The sequence below is a fragment of the Pempheris klunzingeri genome, chromosome 5 (assembly GCF_042242105.1).
Source record: "Pempheris klunzingeri isolate RE-2024b chromosome 5, fPemKlu1.hap1, whole genome shotgun sequence".
NCBI classification, from domain to species: domain Eukaryota; kingdom Metazoa; phylum Chordata; class Actinopteri; order Acropomatiformes; family Pempheridae; genus Pempheris; species Pempheris klunzingeri.
This window is the reverse complement of record NC_092016.1, coordinates 10519233-10538359: the sequence shown is the minus strand read 5'-3', so window position 1 is coordinate 10538359 and position 19127 is coordinate 10519233. Positions and strand designations below refer to the sequence as shown.

Below are 19127 nucleotides of genomic sequence, written 5' to 3'. Positions count from 1 at the left end.
TCTTTTATGGATTTAGATAAGAGATCAAATAAGAGAGACTTTATTTATCCCACAATGGGGAAATTCACTTGTTACAGCAACAGAGGAGACAGAAAAGGTGCAGAAACAAAGTGTCAGTAACAGCAGTAGTGCAAAACCAGGGAATATAAGAAATACAAAAATTAATACAAATATAGAAATTAGTATGTTTTCAAATTTACGAATAATCATTAACTTTTGTTATATTTTTTTCTGTAGCTGCATCTCTAGCTTTGCTTTTATTTGTCCTGTTAGTCTTGCTCTGCCTGTCCAAGGGTTAACCCACCTCTGTCAGAGAGAACATATTTTCAAATCCAGAGTTGTAATGTAGGCTACGTTTTCGCACTATAATCTCTTTTGCACAGACCATAATAAAAATGATGATAACCTATTAATCAATCCTTATTCATATAGTGCCAATTCATAACAAACGTTATCTCAAGACGCTTTCCATAAAGAGCAGATCTAGACCAAACTCTTGAATTAAACTTTAGATTCAAACATTCAAAATTAAGGTTAAGATTCAAGATCCCCACATGAGCAAACATCAGGTATTACATGATGATAACAACTCATAGTAACAATAAAAATTATCATTACTATGATTATAATAATACAAAACATACAGACTTTTTTCTGTGTTAATGTGAAATGCAGCAAGGAGAAATATAATTGTACATCACAAGCTCTGGGACTATTAAACTCTCAATCTCTCATACTCACTTTGAGAGAATACAGCCTATAGGCAACATTTAACACAAATCTGATAATGCCTTAAGGACTAGTGTGCGTGTGGTGCTTATCAGTGGGGTCATAGGCGGGAGAAAGCAAGGTCCTGTTTGTACAGTACATTTTCATACACATGTATCCCATGATAACTGAACTTTTCTGTTAGACAAAAAATGTATACAATGAGCTCATTGGTCCCATTTCATGTGGGGGCAGCTCGACTTGAATAAAGACTGAAGAACATCACAAAAATATTCGTTTTTCTGGTTCAAAGTCAGATCCAGGAGGTCAACAACACAGGAGAAAGACATGTCAATGAGCTGAGCTGTTTGCACATGCGCAGTACGGGGTTGCGTACGTGACGGGCTAAAATAGTTAGCATTAGCTTCCTCCTGCCAAATCTCACCGGTTCGTGTAGCTGACTGTCCCGCAACATGTTCAGAGCCGCCGTCCGACTCTCAGCCTCCGGTGTCCGGAGCTTAACCCGTATTCAGCCACGATGCCAAGGTATTTGTCCTCTCATCTCTGGGTGTTATTTTACAACATTATTGTTGCGTTATGTGGTGGCTCGTGAAAATGTCAGGGCAAGGTTGTAACGGAAATCAAGTGTGGCTGCTAAGCTAGCTAGCTGGTTATCCTAGCCAGTGTAACCATCACCTATAAATACACGCTATATTAACTTTTTTAGTTACATTTTCAGTCAGACCACGTAGACTTTTCTCAATGCTACCGTCGTCCTCATAACCTGGGTGTGTGCTGCAGTGAAAATGCCCCAGTGCAGAGCCTGGTGGTGTCTGTGTCCTTGCCGTGACCCAGATGTAAGGCTCAGTCTGGGGCCCTGTGCTACTGCTGCTGATACTAGTAGCTAACAAGCTAAACAGGTTAGCTGACCATAGCTGTGCTCAGCCGACTAGTCACTTGTGTTCTTGCCATGAACGTATGGATCTGTGCTGAAAACAACAATCAGGAAATAAATGTAACTGATGATTTCTCCATGTGTTAGCTAGCTCTTAGCTAACCTTATCTATCAGGACAGTTAAACTAGGGTGTAGTTAGCTAGATGTAAGGTAATCACGATTTAGTCTAACTAAACGCGCACTGCCGGATTCCTACATTCTTTTAAATGTGTCATGAGAACCACAATATAAAAAGAGAGTTCCTACATGTGTATACAGCCTGGTAGGTCATGGCAGGAGGACGTTGGCACTGAACCAGCTGCAGTGCACTTCTAGACCTGTCCTTAGATATCCCTGACTGCCCTTCTACAGTACCTGACGTTAGATGCCACTGCATCTGCTTTAATTTATCGGTGAGAGATTGTCCAACTAAAAAACAGTTTTTGTCATGCAGCTGTCTTGGCCTCAAGGTGCTACTCACTTGGGAAGCAAGAGACTGAGGAGGAGTTTGATGCCCGCTGGGTCACATATTTCAACAAGCCAGACATTGATGCGTGGGAACTGAGAAAAGGTATGTTTGTGGATGAAAGTGTAACTGAATCAATACATTTATGAAACTTAAAGACTAATACTGAATACAGTTATTTCCACACTTATTGTAGAGCAGAGCATAGCATAGCATAAGGAAGTGTTTTTCATTAGTTAAGTTAGTTGAAGCAAGGAATTGATGATAATGCAGTTCAATAAAATCTGACATATGGAACAAAATAGTGAGGATTTTGATACAAAATTTTATTTTGACATTAATGCACGACTGATGAAATGTTAAGATACTCTAAATTTGGCTAAACCATAATAAAAGAGTAAGTAAAGATGTATACCAATCAGAGCAAGCATTCAGTGCCAGCTTTTGGTACTTCAAAACTATCATGCTATGGGCATGTTTTTGGTTGGTACCAAAATCTGTTGCAACTTGATTTGACTTCTGAATGATTCAGGCTACGCACAAACAAAAAATGTCAGTGTGAATAAACACTTCTCTCTTATTCAAAAGATAACATTATTGACTCAGTGATAACTTTCCAGAGCAATAAAATCCTGTCTTAAAGTATTATAAACAGCTGTGCATTATTTTAGTGTCTGATTAGCCTTCAGATGCAGTAGCCTGTTATTGCACAGCACTCAAGGCTATTTTTGGTCCGACACCCACTAGATAAGATAAAATTTAAAAAAATGTTTTGGCATAATAGACAGTCCTATTGGTTGAACATTAAACAGAAACATGTGCAGGAAGTCAGTGGCCCCCTCCCTATTCTTACCCCATTACTCCCGGTGCCCTTGCTTTGGCCCCACCGGTCGCTCAGCATTCATTGTGATCCAAACTACACACCTGTAATGTTTTGTGACCGAAGCACAACATCTGGCAAAACCACTTCTGTGGTAGTTCCCACTACAACAGGTGTCTCAGCACCACATTTTGCCACGATGACCCCACACATAGACTCACAAGGTGAAACAATACCAGCCACGCTGTTGCGACTGGAAATAGATAGTTCAATGACTGGGGACTATTTTCAGCCAGGGATTAATACATATTTACGTACATGGTGAGTATTTTTGACTCCAGGATGGTGCGTGTGGGATCAACTCAAAATAAACTAAACAAAATAAGCGCGTTACCCACTAAGCGTGGCTAATTTATGGAGGTCTTTGGTACAGAGGAATACGATATAGTACACAGAAAATACTTTTTATTTGGACAATTTAATGATTGGTCATTTTATGGGATTTATTCACACAGGAAGAATATAGAATGCCACCAACCGTACTCTTTAAGCAACAGATGAAATGAAAAAATATGGATTACAGTAAAATGTTGATTTCTGTCTCTGTTCTCCACTTAAAAAATATAAATCCTTCCTCCAGGGATGAACACATTGGTTGGTTACGATCTGGTACCTGAACCAAAGATTATTGATGCAGCACTGAGAGCCTGTCGAAGACTAAATGACTTGGCCAGTGCCATCCGAATTTTGGAAGCTGTGAAGGTGAGAGAAAACGGAAGTTGGTAATAATTCGAGGAATATTTCCAACCAGTTTCTTTGCAGTTGGTTGTCATATATGAATAATGAATGTGTTTTTTCCTCAGGACAAAGCTTACTTTAATAAAGACATCTATCCATACTTGATCCAAGAGCTGCAGCCAACATTGGACGAACTTGGCATCCCAACACCTGAGGATCTCGGCATTGACAAACTGTAGATCAGCAGGTATTAAGACTCTTTAAAATTAGTCATAAATGTTTTTCTCCTACTTAAGAGGACAGTCTAACTGAGGTTTTGTTTATTTGGTTGTTTCAGATCTTATGACGGTGGATATCCCCAGTACACAGATCCTTGTACTTAAATGTTTGCCTCATATGTAATACATGTGATATTTAATTTGGCCTTTATTAAGTTCTTATGCTTGTAAAATATTGATGAACCTAATAAAGGAAAATGTATCTTTATTGAGTGTCACAAGTATTTTGGGATATAATGAATAGTTTGAGGTCTCATTGAAGCGATATATTCAATCCATTACAAGTTGCTTTTAGCGCCACTTTCCGGTACATGTTGTCTGGGCACACCAGGACATTCTTGTGAGAGTCACATTTTGCCACCAGGGAGCAGCATTTTCACATGAATGTAAAAATCATTCTACTGTATTCAGTCTATATGGCATCTGTTTTCATTTCAGGGAAAATTTACATGCTGATAAAATAAAATTGTTCAAATGGCAAATGGTGTAATCTTATTATCAACACACAACTGGCCTATTGTTATAGTAAATACTACAGATTATGAGTTGGATAGCAGGTAATTGTTACGATCCAGGGACTTTTCAGGATTAAAAAATATGTATGGATTGCATTAAATGGATAATATTGGATCATTTGAGTATGAATTATTGTAGCATGTTCTGCTTATAATGATCATGAATGCTGCTTTTATTGGGGGGGGGACCTTCCAAGGTCAAAAGTTTCGCAGGCCAAGTCAGTCAGCTTCTGTTAAACTAAAGTAGTACCATTTTGAAATGTGCACGACTATTATTTATTTTCCTCTTTTAAGAACAAAAAATGTAATTGATCAGATTTTTTACTTTTTCTTGAAGTAACCAGAGATCTACTTTCACCACAGTCCTGGTGACTACTTACAACTATTCATAAAAAGGTCAGCGGAGTTAAAAGGTATTAAGTTTAAGTCCAAAATGTCTGTGGTGACTTCCGTGTCATTTTTTCAGTATCTGCTGACGTGCTGAACAGAGGAGACTTTGTGAGATTTGTCTGTTCTGCTTTTTTTTCCAGTTTCAACATCACTGATACTGTGTGACAGTTATTAATCAGTACCAGGTAAACCACTGACCATTGACCAGGCAAAATGGGACTAACTGCTTATACTTAATAATTAATTGAAAAATTTTCCGCGTCCTCCTACTACAACGTTGCTTTGACTTGGTTTGACTTAATCTATATGAGAAGGGCAGACTTTAGAAAAGAGTTTAGGTTTTATAAGCAAAGTGCCCCTTTGAAGTCCATGAATTTGGCTGCTTGTGTGAGTAAATTATGTGTCGTACAGTATTTCTCATTTTAAATTTAATTTCTTCCTACCATTATCTCCTTATAAGACACTTGAGCTTAATGAAAACGAAGTCTTGGCTTTGATTTTCACATTTATCTTGTAATCAATCAGGTCAGGTCACAGCATCTATGGCCATGAGCATTTTATAATAAAGCGGTGGCAGTCACCATGACCAGCAGTTTCCATGAAAGCAAGATCTCCATCATTTTCACCGCGTGGTATTAGACTGTTCATAATAGAAGCACATTAGATGTTCATTTAGGTGCCAAATTGCAGTTGAAATTGTTTTTTTTATCACCAAGCAAAAGTCAAAAGAGCCCAACTTTTCCTGTTTAAAATCTCCTGATAAAGTTAATTTAACTACAACAGCTGGTACCTGTGTGTTAATGCTATCATGATAATAGGTATTAAAGATGGACCATTTGGGGAAAATATTTGTAATAATAATTATTAATTATTATTATTAAATAATAATAATTTTCATTTAAACAGGTGACCTCAGCCCACCACTCAATATCTGCAATTTCTCTGTCACTTTTACGCATTTTCTCACCATCACCAATTAATGACCTTATAGCCAATGAATGTATTCATGGATTTCCACGCATGTTTCTACTGTGAAATGAAACCAGTTCAACAGTGGAGAGAAAAGTACGCATCCTGTGTGTGAGCGCCGAGGCCCCAGACCCATTTGCAATGTGAACGAAGCAGCTCCAGACTAAAATGTGATTTGTTATATTTTTAGTAGAGGTCATGCTGCCTTAAATGTGTTGGGTAATGGCAGTGGGTGGGATTTCCTTGTGAAGTGGGTGGGTATAGCCTAGTTCCACAGAGGTGCGGGTAGGAAAACCCACTTTATGAGCTTTACGCACGGGGCGGGCCTTTCATTCATCCAAGTTGGGGGTGTAGACAATCAAAGATGTTTGAGTTTCCATGCGCAGCGACCAGGGAGGTAAAGAGCAGGGCATTATTACCCCTCCTCCAGCTCCGATCACCTCGGCCTCCACACCGCAGGGGCTGTTAAACCCCATTTGATCAGGACAATATTTTCTGTTTTAAAAAAAAAAAGAAAAACCTGGTCATGCGATGTGATTTGTTTCTGCCGGAGAAAAGAAGGAAAAACTAAGACCTGTTGGCGATGATGGATTACTCGAAGGCGCAAATGGTGAGTGTCGACGACTGCTGGGTATCGCTCCCACTCGTGTTTGTTACAGTAACAAAGCGACTGACGATTAATGTTTTTTGGAGCTTTTCCATTTTATCGGATGAAGTTTTAGTTGTTGATAAGGTGAAGTCGTTTTTCATCGTTATTAATGTGGGCCTTGTGCTAGCCTTTTTCTGCAATGTGAAATAAAGTTGATTTTCTGTTTTGTAAAACGGAGTATCTACATAAGTTTTTCGTTTTTTCATGTCTAAGTAGCTTTCAACAATGTGAGGACAAAGACAGTCATAGTGAGAAATGTGTGTCTCCTTTTAGCAGTTTATTCTCAAATGAATTACTGTATTTTGTCTGTATAATTGCCTCAAGACATCAAGCTTTGTTTCACTTTAATCCACCATAAATGTGCTTCCTGTGGCTGAGCCTCTTTTTTTCAAGCTTTTCACAGATCTATGTTTGGATTAAAAAAGAGAAATGTGTATAACTTTATCCAGACAATTTAAACATCAGTTTGGGAAATGTTTAATTTTCCTAATCAGCCTTTTTGTACTTGTTGAATGCAGTTTCATTATGTATAAAGCCAAGCAAAAAAACATCTAATCAAACTGTGAGCTGTGGAGGAAGACCTGAAAATTCCTCATTGAAGTTGATTTGCATTTTTTCTTCATAGTCAAGCTTGTCTGAAGAGGGCAGTTCAGCCGGGTTTCCACAGTTCAGTCCTGCTGGGGTGAAGCTGGAGGCGGTGATGGAGCATCTGCAGAGACAACAAGAGGCCAAACTGGAGATGAGCCTCCACGAGAAGCATCTTCTTCAGGCCCAGCTCCTGTTTGCTCAGCAGGCTGCTGCAGCCAGAGCCTCCGGCCCCAGACTGGAGTCTGCACTGTTCGGCAGAGCAGATGGACAGCAAGCTTTGAACAGCCACCTCAGCAGAACAGATCCAGATGAGAGAGATGAAGATTTGGACGAGGAGGAACTGGAAATGGTGGGGCCTGAGGAGCACGATGAGGTGGAGGAAGACGAGGAGGAGGAGGGGGGAGAGGAGGAGGAGGAGGAGGAGAACGGGCCTCATCAGCAGGCGAAGAAGCCTCGACTCCAGCAGGTTGAGGGCTTACCCTTCGCTCCTTATTCCACATCTCAGTCGTCTGCTGTGAAGCAAATGTCCGAATCTCAGCCTTCAGCAATAAAACAGGAGCCCGAGGAGAAGGACCTGCTGTCTCCCGCAGGGCAACAAGCCTTCACATCACCCAATGGCTTTGCTGACTGGGGCTATGATGAGCCATTCAAACAAGTAAGTTATCTTTTATTATGAGTGCTGTATTGTTTACCATCTTTTAAAGTGAAATTTCAAACACTTTCTCTACTAAATTGCAAATCTTTGTCCTTTCTCGGATACATTAGTGATTAGAACTCCATCTTGAAGTAGCCAGAGCCTTAATTAATCTTTATAGAAATGAACATCTGTAACTCTTTTTTTTTTTTTTTTTTTTAGCTGGCTCTATGCCTTATTAATTGTTGACTTCTTCCTGCTGAGTCAGACCCACTGCTGCCTGGTCGGCCTCCTGTTTTCCCACATGTGGAGGAAAGGAGCGTGTCACTTTTGGCAAGATGCCCAAATTTGATAGTGTTTAATTACTGGCCAGGCCAGAGATCTTTCCTTCTGCTATACTTAACCTCATGTCTCACACTTTTGAAAAGGCTTTCTCACCACCTGCAGAGCTAATTGGTCTTGGCTGCGGTCCAATCCAAACTTTTTGAAGCAGCTGGTTCAGGCCTGACAGAGATGGAGTTAAAATGAGAGCGGAGTATTAATGAAATGGCCTCAAGCATGTATTTCTGCATGAGATTAACTACTGTAAGGAAATGCTGGGCATTGGGTGGACTTTTCTCACACTGATTCAGTTGGATCTCATTTAAAAATGAAAAAATGGTATTAAAAATTAGATCTAAAGCAAGAATTTAAAAGTATATCGTCCAACAGATGTGTTTGACTGCTTACAGGAAACAGTGGGTCCTCTCATAGATTTTTTTCTTCTCTATGGAGACCAGTTTGATTGGTTCTTCTGTGTGGGTTTCCCTTGAAAGGCCCCACTTCAATACAATACATTATGATTAATGAGGCCTGTTTGCAGAGGGGCAGCTGGGTTAGTGCCTCACAGCAGACCAGCAAGCAACTACCCATAAAGTTTACATACAGTAGTTTCTGTGGAGCAGAAGCAGATTTTGGTATTTATCAGAACTTTTGCACGCCTCTTGTTCATTATTTAGAGATGTTTCATATTTTTTTGTGTTTTTCTTTCCCATCTGTTGCATGGGCTTTTAGTTAAAGTTACACGCGGAGTGAAAAGTTGCTGGCTCCCCATAACAAATCTAACAATTCCACAATTGTTCAAAATGTTATGCGCTCATTTGTTTCCTCTAAAACCTCGACAGGCTCAGGAAACTCATTGCTAATGTAGCTGTAGCCCAGTGGGTAACTTTGCATAATTACAGCTGTCGCCTGGCAACACTAAAAGGCAGCTTAATTCAGCTGCAAGCAATCAATACATTATATGGCTTCTGCAGTGAGAAAGCATTTCCTTTTCTCAGAGCAGCACACAACACCCACAGCAATGAAGAACATTACTTCTGTCTTTGTTTCTCTTGTTAAAAGAACTCAATTGCATGCGTGAAATGGTTTGGATTCTGGTTTGCCATCAGAACATCTCAGAACATTAATTTATCACTAGAACAAATGTATATAAGGTGTTTGCTGTGACCCTTTGTGTCAGGGTTTGTGGGCATCTTTGTATGTGGTCAGATTACCTTTGGATGCTGTTTAAATAACTTTTAACAGCTTTTGCTTTGGATGTTTAGTTTCATCCTGTTTACCTATATGTTAATCTTAAAAAGTACTGAGCTTAGAGAGGAGTAGTAAAATGATAGGCAGCTTATAACCAGAAGATAAAAATGTGTTCCACTTTGCCTTAATTGTAGATTTGCCCCCATTTGTTTTATTAATGTCTGAATGAATTTCAGGATAGTCCTATGAAGCTGTCGTATGTGACCTGCATGTAAATCATTTTACTTTGAAATGGGGTCTTTTGCAAGTTAATTGGCGGCTGTTCGAAATGGTTATAATAATTTACTCTTGATACTCCCCTTTCATCCTAAAAACGTGTCCCTCTCCACTGCTTCTTTATCCTTTTCTCTCTTTCATTTCATTAGTCAAACATCTTTTGAAGATGTGGACATGCTATGCAAACCTTGTCATGCTAGACAGCCATTGTTCGCTCCCTGTGTGCGGTCTCACTGTACGCCCTTAAATGTAGTATGGGCGGGAATAAAAGGCCCTCAGTCCCTGCTCACAGCACAGCAAGGGGCCAGATAAATGATCTTGACTTGTTCGGGTGACTAAAGGCCAAATAATTTGATCTGGATTAAAAATTTGTTCCCCCCTGTGGTTACACTAAACTATAAAGAGGGATATGATTTCACTGATGCTCTGCTGGAGCAGCTGAATTATTTTAATGAAGCTCATTATAAGACGTAGTTTCCGCTTACTGTTAATGTCATTTATTTTCTTTTATCTTGACTGGTTTAACAGACATGCTTTACAGAGCCTTTGTGTGTCTATGTATAGTAATATGTATTAATCTGATAATTTGTAATCTAGATCTATAAAATCAGCTAAAAGCCTAATAAAAACTGGCCTTTTTTAACAAAACAAAAGAAACCTTTTCCTGACCTACATACTGAATACTATCAGGATTCCCAGGGCTGGATGTGTGAAAACTCTGTGAGCAATTAACTGAAAGCTCTTTGTTAATAGATCCACAGTAGGTCTCACTTGCTCATCAATAAGGGGGGAAGGGTTTTATTTCCATGTGATGGTGAAAAGACTGGGATGTTTATCTACCTTCACATCAATAAGCTCTCTGGTGGGGGAGCACAAGTCCTTTATTAGAAATTCTAAGCTGACGCCATTAGATGTGTCAACGGCTCTGCCACCACAGGGGCAGCGCCGTGTTTAAAGTGGATACATACAGTTAAATTGTTTAACTGGTTTGACAAAACAGAGGAATGGAACAAGAGGAAAGGTTGGTGTTGAGAGGGGCCAACCAGGGGTATTTACTCCTGCAGTTGGGGATGCATAAAAAGATCCTGGTGTAGCTCAAGTAATTAAATGAATAGAAACTACACATTGATTTTTAAAAAAATATGTCTTTGGATTTAGCCACAAGTGTCACCTGTGTTGCAATTTAGAGTGAATAAAAGCTAGCGAGCGAGCAAAGCAGTTGAAACAGTTAGATAAAAGTATAAACAAGTGAAATAGCTAAAAGTAATGGATAAATGATTGAACTGTCCGGCTTCTGCCACTACAAGCGTTAGTACACGTGCAAAGGTGACCAAACCAACCTAAACTTTGAGAGTTAAAATGTATAAAAGACAAATGTACACTTTTGTGTATTTATGAGTGTAAAATAACATCCAGTGTAAAATCCGTTTAATTGAACCCACACAGCTGACAACAAAAGTTGGGTTACAATGTCATGCAGCTGTTTGTGTTTCACCATATGCAGTTGGAATCGTGTTTTTACTGTAAACACGAAGTGAGAGCAGGGAACCAGCAGATCATTGGTTCCCATGTATTTTTTAGGTGATGTGTTTATGGTTATTAACGTGTAGGTTGCATCATGTTGCCATGCCAAACATTTAGTGAATGGGATATACATCTAAAGAGTTAAATGCAAGTTTCAAGTGAAGTTGTTATGAGGGAGGACAAGAAAAGACATCATTTTACATTTGAATTATATGAACCACACGTACGGTAAATGAAGCATTCAATTCCGTCAAATAAAAAAAACCAACATGTTTTGTAGTCTGAAATACACATGATTGTTTTAATATATCACATGTTTACATAAAAGAAGCGCATGAGTGTAATGGCATGCGAGCAATGCCCCTCAAAAGCCTGCAGAAAGCGAAACCATTAGTAGATATTCTAGAAGAAAACTGTGACGTTTCATAAACCACAACTAGATCAACAACAGACCTAAAATGATTTATTTGCACTGTGAGTTTTGAATAAAGATACGAGAGATTATAGGGAAAAAAAAACGAACCTTCTTAAGACAGGCGTCATCATGCAGCTCTCTGTGAGCGTCAGCAGGACAATAACCTCTCAGCAGGCTTTTCCACACGGTTGCACACACATTGCCCTCAGCTTGCATTTTTAACCTTTAACTGTCCTGTTATGGGGGATGTGATGGAGGCATAACATGTCATATTAAGATACCCAATGAGCACGACGCCTTTGATTAATCTCCCTTTTACTGTGCCTGGCCTTAAATGGACACTCCCTTTGAAAAATATGCATACACAGTGCTGGCAGCCAGATGTTTACAGTGACCAGCTGTTTGCCGCCTGTTTGTGCAGCAGTAAACTGGTTTCAGTGCTGAGAGAAAAAAAAAGCAGGTTTGGACACATGAACACTCTGAACACAAAGTTCAGAGTCCTTGAGGATAATTGTCAAAGAGAAATCGTTTCTTTTTAATCATTTTAAGAATCCTAATTACCAATCTTAATGTCTATGTATTGCATGTCAGTGTATAAAGTAACATCATCCATAGGGATGGTGTCAAGTTTACTTCTAAACGTGCCAGTGTTTTTTTTCCATGCTCCCCTCATTAAATTCACAATATAAAGCAGGCTGAGGACAGTCTGGAGGACAAACTGTTCACCAATGTTTCTCTCTGTGGGTGAATTTACAGAGAGGAAGTGTCATCTGGGCTGAGGAGAGCGACGGAGGAAAAGTAAGGGGAGAACCATCCAGGGACTTTGCCAAGGTCAGTAGATTTGGTAGATGTATGTAAACAAGAAAATGCCTGAAATAAGCACAGATTAGCAGTTGACTAACTTGTTGCTGATGCTTTTTCCCCCCCTAACTTACAGCTTTATGAACTGGATAATGACCCACAACGGAAGGAGTTTCTAGACGATCTCTTTATCTTTATGCAGAAACGAGGTAAGATTCAGCGTTTTTAGAAATCTTTTATTCTAGTTTATATCTTTTATTAATGTTCCTTTCATAGTGTATGAGCCCGAGACTTTGTGGATCCATTTCAGCATTAAATAAACCATGTAGGGTTGCTCTTGAGGCAATTTTAGCAGCTACGTTGGTATTGTAGTTGACATTTTACAAATTCTACTGCAAGTGAGTGCAACAACACACTTTAGTTTTAAACCCACAATCATAAACTGATTGTCAAATATGAGGACTGACTCTTTGGATGAGCTTTTTATTTTGTATAGAATAAAAATAATGTTAAATTCCGATGCAGATTACAATATATTCTCATAAATTGGCCCTATGATAGAATAAATTCACTAATTTTGCAGATTTGCAATTACGTATCTTTGAAAACATTATTTAAAATACCACAGGAGTTCAGAATCAAATGTCAGAGTGCTAGTAATTGTTTCCAAAATGTGCTCAGTATTGTAATGTTTGAAAAATAAATACATACCATAAAAACGACAGAAGTGCATATTTACATATAGGATACCAGGTAACTCACAAAAAAGCTTTCTTAAATTATTCTGCCTTTTTTTTCCTCAGTTGAGAATAGTTTAAAGTGGCTACATTAAGTTACTATATTGCACGTGTCATTTTCAAATCTTAAACATTTTTTTACATTCTTTAATTGGCTAAAAATTGCGAATTTTTCAACACAAACCCCATTTAGCAATAAAAATACTGCTGAAATAACTTAAGTCTTTTACAGTAGACTTTAGTCCACAACTTCAATCCTGTAGTTGTCTAGCATTGTCTGGCATGTATTGCATGTTAAAGACAGTTATTAATTGGATCCAACGAAAACAAATCCCAGTCAAACAGAAATAGCTGCACTGGTAAACTGTAAGCAGTCTTTATTCATTTGTGCAAAGGTCATGGCCATGTCAAATGTATGCATGTGTGTCTCTGTGGCATGTGCTCTTCCTAAGCACAAAGTAATCTTATTTACAACTACTTTTTGGTCTCCCTCATTAATTGGCTTTATTCCGAAACGGGATTGGAAGGGTTAGCTGTCAACCCTATGATTGGCAGGCACTGCTGGCTCTAAAAGCACCCCTCCCCCTGCGCTCAAATCAATGCAGCAGCAGCAGAGCTGTGGAATTATCCCCACCCCCATCCATCTGAAATGAGCTTCATTAGAGAAGTCTATCCACACAGATTATACATGCTAAGCCATATTACCTAACATTAACCTCAGGCCTGCAGGTGGTTAGGTCAGAATACATGTACCTTCCTCCTCTTCCTCCTTGTGCATGTTCTTAATACTGCTTTTACAAGACCTCTCTTGTTTTATGCCAAGGTTTGATGAGTAGAATAAAAAAAAAAAGAAAACATTTCATTTTATTTTCTCATTTAGGAACACCGGTGAATCGTATTCCCATCATGGCGAAGCAGGTGCTGGACCTGTACAGGCTTTATAAGCTTGTGACAGAGAAGGGAGGCCTGGTGGAGGTTATTAACAAGAAGATCTGGAGGGAGATCACTAAAGGTCTCAACCTCCCCACATCCATCACCAGCGCAGCCTTCACTCTCCGCACTCAGTAGGTGTCTCTCTTGTTTGTGACAGGGAGGCTCAAAAGGTTGTTGTATTGGCAAACGTTCGCCTCAGGAACAACCTGAGGAATAAAATGTGCTCCAAATGTGACACAAACGTCTCTCTAAATAGGTTGAAGTGTAAAAAACGCTTTGAGTAGTCAAAAATGACTAAAAATGTGTTATACAATACAGATGATTTACCATTCATTTGCTATTTAATATATACTCTCTGTTAGTTTAAAAATGGGCATTTCAGTGATAGTTGGCTCAGGATTATTTATTTGTGAAATGTTGAATTCATGCTCTTTCTAGTTAAATAGTTTCTTATTATGAAGTGCTACTAGTTTTATGATACAACTCGGAAGGGAACCCACTACATGGATGAATGAAATGTTTGATCTTTTACACCCAGATCATCTTTATTTTGAAATGGTGCTCATTTGCACCATATCCTGTGACTCAAATGAAGCTTTTCCCTGTAGGTATATGAAGTACCTGTACCCGTTTGAATGTGAGAAGAAGGGCCTGAGTTCTCCAGGTGAGCTGCAGGCCGCCATCGACAGTAATCGCAGAGAAGGCCGACGTACCAGCTACACCAACAGCCTGTACCGCTACTCTCCCTCCCCGAGCTCTGCTCCGCACGCCCTCCTCTCTTCACCCACGATGCAAACCCCGCCGACTGGACACAATGGCCTGAACACATCCGCTAGCCCAAATCTAAAGAGAAGCATGGGTATGACAGATGCTGTGCTTTGCTACATTTGTAATCAGACCGTTATCCCAGATTTGATTCATTGCTTCTTCGCAAATTGTGAAAACGTCACTGTTTAACTACTTTCCTCATCATATTCAGTCATAAATAACTCACTACCCTGCCTCCATTTACTGTGGCTGCCTTGTGGGATGTGAGATACTTGTGACCTCTAGTGGTCTACATCTTCCCATATTTAGCAAGTGATGATGAAACAGATTTTTATATAAATTTTTTACAGTTTTAATGCAGATTACACTGATATAGCCATTTTCCATTGTTTTTTTTCTCTGTGTTGTTGTTCAGATTGTTTAGTGTTGTCCTGACATGTTTAAACTTATTTTCACTTCAATATTTTCCAATCAGATGAGATGTCAACCCCTGTAATACCCAGCCGGCTGCCCATGGCTCTGGCACTGGGGCAGCAGCAGCAGCAGCAGTTGGCACAAGCTGCCACATTAGAGCATCTGAGAGAGAGGCTGGAGCGAGGCGCAGGAGGCGCAGCCGATGGTCCGGAGAAGAAAATGATGCAGCTGGCGGAGGAGCAACAACGCCTCATGCAGCAGGCCCTCCAACAAAACCTCCTGGCCATTGCCTCTCACTTCAACCCCATGAACCTCAAACTTAAAAATGGACATGGTGAGTCGTCTTTGCTGTTTGCTATGATAGCGGCCTTATCATCATGTAACATGATTTTAGGAAAGTAAGTTAGGAGTATTTTTTTTTCCTCCCACAGAAAGCAAACAAGATTTGTCTCTGAATATCTCCACAAATGGAGCTGCCAGTATCAGTGTATCTGTGGAGGTCAATGGCACTACTTACTCAGGTGAGTAATTCCATTTTTTCTTCATGAATGTGCATTCTTCAGTGTGACACTGCTCTTTACTATACATGGGACTTTATATAACACGCCCAAATACCAAGAATAGTTAAACATTTCCAGATTTACACACAATCACTTTGTTACTAAGAGTTAGATGAGAAAATGTATATCAATATCATATCTGTGCGTTGGCTTAGTTTTGCAAAGAGGCTGGAAAAGGCTGCTCTGTCAGGAGGTAAAACATTTTGCCTAGCAACACCACTGAAACCCATTCATTAAATTAGATTTTGTTTGTTTAATCCATACAAAAATCTCATTTTAAAAACAACAGTGTGTGGTTTTACTTAAATATTTCTTGGCTGGTAGCAACAACATGTCATTTTTACTGATGATAATGAGCTTTAGAGGTGCTGGGAGGCGGACAGAGTCAAGCCAGTCTCTATGCTGAACTAAATTAGCCTGCTTTCTCTAGCATTATATGTAGCATACTGGCATGGTATCTTCTCCAGCATGGAAGCAAATAAGCAACTTTTCCAAAATGTCAAGATTTTCCATTAATTCTACTGTATTTTACTGTCCTTTACAATACTTAATGACGTTACATTATACCTTGGCCTTGAAATTTGTAATTGCTGCAGATTTGTCAGGTTAATCATACAATATGTGCTCTTTAATGTATATTATTTTTAATTTTCTCTCTGATCATTGCAGGAATGCTGTTTGCCCAAAAGTCAGCTACTCCCGTGGCGTCACAAGCCATAACTCCAGCGGGAACAAGTGGTTTCAGTGCCCTGTCCTCCTCACACAGTCCCTCCTCTTCATCTTCCACTTCCTCAAAGGGACCAAATTAAGGCTAATTTCAAATCTGTTCAGTTCAGTTGTCTTGTCAGACAAGAATTCTAGGGGAAAACAGCTGCAATTCATAAAGCAAATCAGTTTTTTATTCCATTGCTTTGATAGTGTAAAATGCTTTCAGGAGAATATTGATGTTTGACCTCAAACGCATCAGATCACAGTTTACCTTTAGTGCCTGTTATAATCTTTTTTAAATGTAGCTGCATTCATGTCTAAAGGGCTTTACAATGATTGTTCAGAAGTGTCTAGAGCTCATCTGAGCAGTGAGAACCAATTCTAAGTCTAAGTCTTTTTGGGTGTCACCATTTATAGCTAATTATCAAACCGTTCTGTAGCTGCCTTTTTTCCATAGTAGAACAGTGTGGAAGAAAAGTGCAGCTGCTGAAGACCAAAAAGCCTTACCTCAATGTCATAGCTCCAGTCTGTAATTACTTTACTGAAGCCATTTTGTATCCCTCTGGGTAAACATTTGGTTAAACTTGAGTGAAAGATCATAGTTTATACTTTTCATAGCAGATTTCAGGGATAATGTACACTATCGGTTTCCACAGAAATGTTGTCTCCCCTAAGGAATCAAATAGAATTTAATGGAGATTGGTTGCAGGTTTGTTGGATTTTTTTTGTTTATGTTTGCATTGTGTGTTATTTTACTTTTTTATTTTTTATTTAATCATTTGGCTCGACCTCAGAATTATAAAAACATTTATTTCATGTCAGCTGTGAATCAAAGCCAAAATGTGAGAGACAAGGTTTATGTAGATAGAAATGATGAAAAAAAAATTACCTCAACTGACTTCCCGTATGGGTTTCTTGTTAATTTCTTCTGGACTCAGGAATGTCCCATCAGTGGACTCATGGCTGTTAAACTGTATCTCATAATGTATTGCTGTGTTGTATTTGTATAAACGCAGAGAATGTATCGCCAATGACCTCAAGCTTTTCACAAGTGAACACTGAAACAGTGCTACCTCACTCTTCTAGAGAAATATGCAATACTTAACGCAGCATGTGTTGATTTAACCAATCTTTTGATACACATACTGTATGTGGACAATCAGGTAGACATATCATTGCAAACAAATGTCACTGTGAACTTGACAACTGTTAAAAAAAATGCTTGATGTTTAACTCTGTTTTGGTCTTTGATTAACATATTTTTCTTGGACATGTGGCCATGAGGAATAAAACAATCTTGTGTGCTGTAGGAAGTTGGTAGTTTTTTTTGTTTTGTTTTTTGTACACAAAGTCAGTGTTACTTTTGTGCACCCCTCAGTGCTTTTACCTTTGTGTAGATAAGTTGAATATAATATTCCTCAGAATGTTAGCTGTTATGATAATTCACTTGGCAGGCATATGATTTAGCATTTATTTCAAAATGTAAAGTAGTCTTTTTGCAGTTGTGTTTCGGCTTGAACAAATCCCTAATAAGTGAGTAACATTATCTGCCATGTGTACCAAGAATTTCACCACAAAGTCCAATCACTCTTTAAGCCGTTTTTGCAGCTTTCAACTGCATCTCACAGTCTTCATCAGCGACAGCACTGACTTTGATCCCAAAGTCGAGAATGAACTAATTAATTTAGGACTTTCTAAAACCCAGGTTACAGCGTGCTTTACACTATGTATGTATTTACACTATGAACTAAGATTTTACACAGAAAACACATGATTAGTTTATGTATGATCAGTATGATGCTTTATTATAGATTGAACTAATTGGCTCCATCATGGCTATAACTACAATATTAAGATACTAGTTACACATCCTTGCATCAATAATACCAACACTCACACACTTCTGCATTATGAGTATTATGAGTACTTGATGTCCCAATTTTACTTTTTACTTGTTGTACTTTTGATATTTTAAGAACATTTTGCTAATGATACCTGTGTACTTTTACTTGCATGCAGTACTGTTACTTGTAATTGAGTCTCCTTTATTTCATTGTTGCTACTTTTACTTAAGTCAGTGATCTAAATATTTACTCCATCACAACAAAGTACATATAAAAGGACAAGAATGCACAAGTCCGTGGCCAGATGGGGGTGGTATTTCTGCCTTTTGCGGAGGACACACACCATTTAAAGTTCAGGGTTCATCCATAAACACACACGTTAATCAGTCCTTGATCATCACATTGACGTTTCTGTTCTTACTATCTTTTAACCTGGAACCTGAATCTGAAAACAATTAAGAAGTTCCTTTTAAAAAAAATCCTGTCCTGGATTTTGTGGTCACTTAAGACCAATCAGTAGATTGCAACTTTGGTGACAAACAGAATTTGTACAACACAAGTATTTTACATCACAATATGTTTATCAAGTTAAAATCTACATGCGTTTATGGCAGAGGAAGCACAGAAAGACCATTGAGATTTAATTCCTGAACTCAGCAGCAGAGGCTGCACTAATGGAGATAAGAGCTCAGGGGTCAGAGGATGATGGCGGGGGATGGGTTGTAGGAATTACTGTTGGGATAGTTATTCTATAGTGACACTGCTGGATTGGCATCTGGAACACTGTAGAGGAAAGATGCTTCAGGCAAAATTAAGAGGTATTATGAGGTGGATATCTCCGCCCACGGCCCTGCCTGTCAGGGAGGAATAATACTGTTCAAGTCACCCTGCAGATGACAAGATCACTGCCCTGGGGCAAAGACTGGAATACACTCTGAGCCAAGT

The 19127-nt window shown here is 39.0% G+C and overlaps 2 protein-coding genes across 2 annotated transcripts; both read left to right on the top strand.

Annotated features, from left to right (window-relative positions):
- Positions 1-1117: 1117 nt before the first annotated feature.
- On the top strand, positions 1118-4153 carry cox5aa (cytochrome c oxidase subunit 5Aa). The gene is made up of 5 exons (XM_070831339.1): positions 1118-1254; positions 2098-2214; positions 3570-3691; positions 3793-3914; positions 4005-4153. The coding sequence occupies exons 1-4, from the start codon at positions 1182-1184 to the stop codon at positions 3904-3906; spliced, it is 426 nt and encodes a 141-aa protein (XP_070687440.1). The 5' UTR covers positions 1118-1181; the 3' UTR covers positions 3907-3914; positions 4005-4153.
- A 2249-nt stretch (positions 4154-6402) lies between these two features.
- On the top strand, positions 6403-16439 carry LOC139201076 (AT-rich interactive domain-containing protein 3B-like). The gene is made up of 9 exons (XM_070830297.1): positions 6403-6429; positions 7094-7711; positions 12174-12248; positions 12355-12427; positions 13836-14019; positions 14497-14747; positions 15132-15404; positions 15502-15591; positions 16300-16439. The coding sequence occupies exons 1-9, from the start codon at positions 6403-6405 to the stop codon at positions 16437-16439; spliced, it is 1731 nt and encodes a 576-aa protein (XP_070686398.1).
- The last annotated feature ends 2688 nt before the right edge of the window (positions 16440-19127 follow it).

Bases quoted from the DNA above. Each gene is read 5' to 3' on its own strand.
- cox5aa (XM_070831339.1), top strand. From the start codon at position 1,182: ATGTTCAGAGCCGCCGTCCGACTCTCAGCCTCCGGTGTCCGGAGCTTA. The intron at 1,255-2,097 runs GTATTTGTCCTC...TTTGTCATGCAG, and splicing joins TATTCAGCCACGATGCCAAG to CTGTCTTGGCCTCAAGGTGC. The intron at 3,692-3,792 runs GTGAGAGAAAAC...TTTTTTCCTCAG, and splicing joins GAATTTTGGAAGCTGTGAAG to GACAAAGCTTACTTTAATAA.
- LOC139201076 (XM_070830297.1), top strand. From the start codon at position 6,403: ATGATGGATTACTCGAAGGCGCAAATG. The intron at 12,249-12,354 runs GTCAGTAGATTT...CCTAACTTACAG, and splicing joins CATCCAGGGACTTTGCCAAG to CTTTATGAACTGGATAATGA. The intron at 14,748-15,131 runs GTATGACAGATG...TTTTCCAATCAG, and splicing joins AAATCTAAAGAGAAGCATGG to ATGAGATGTCAACCCCTGTA.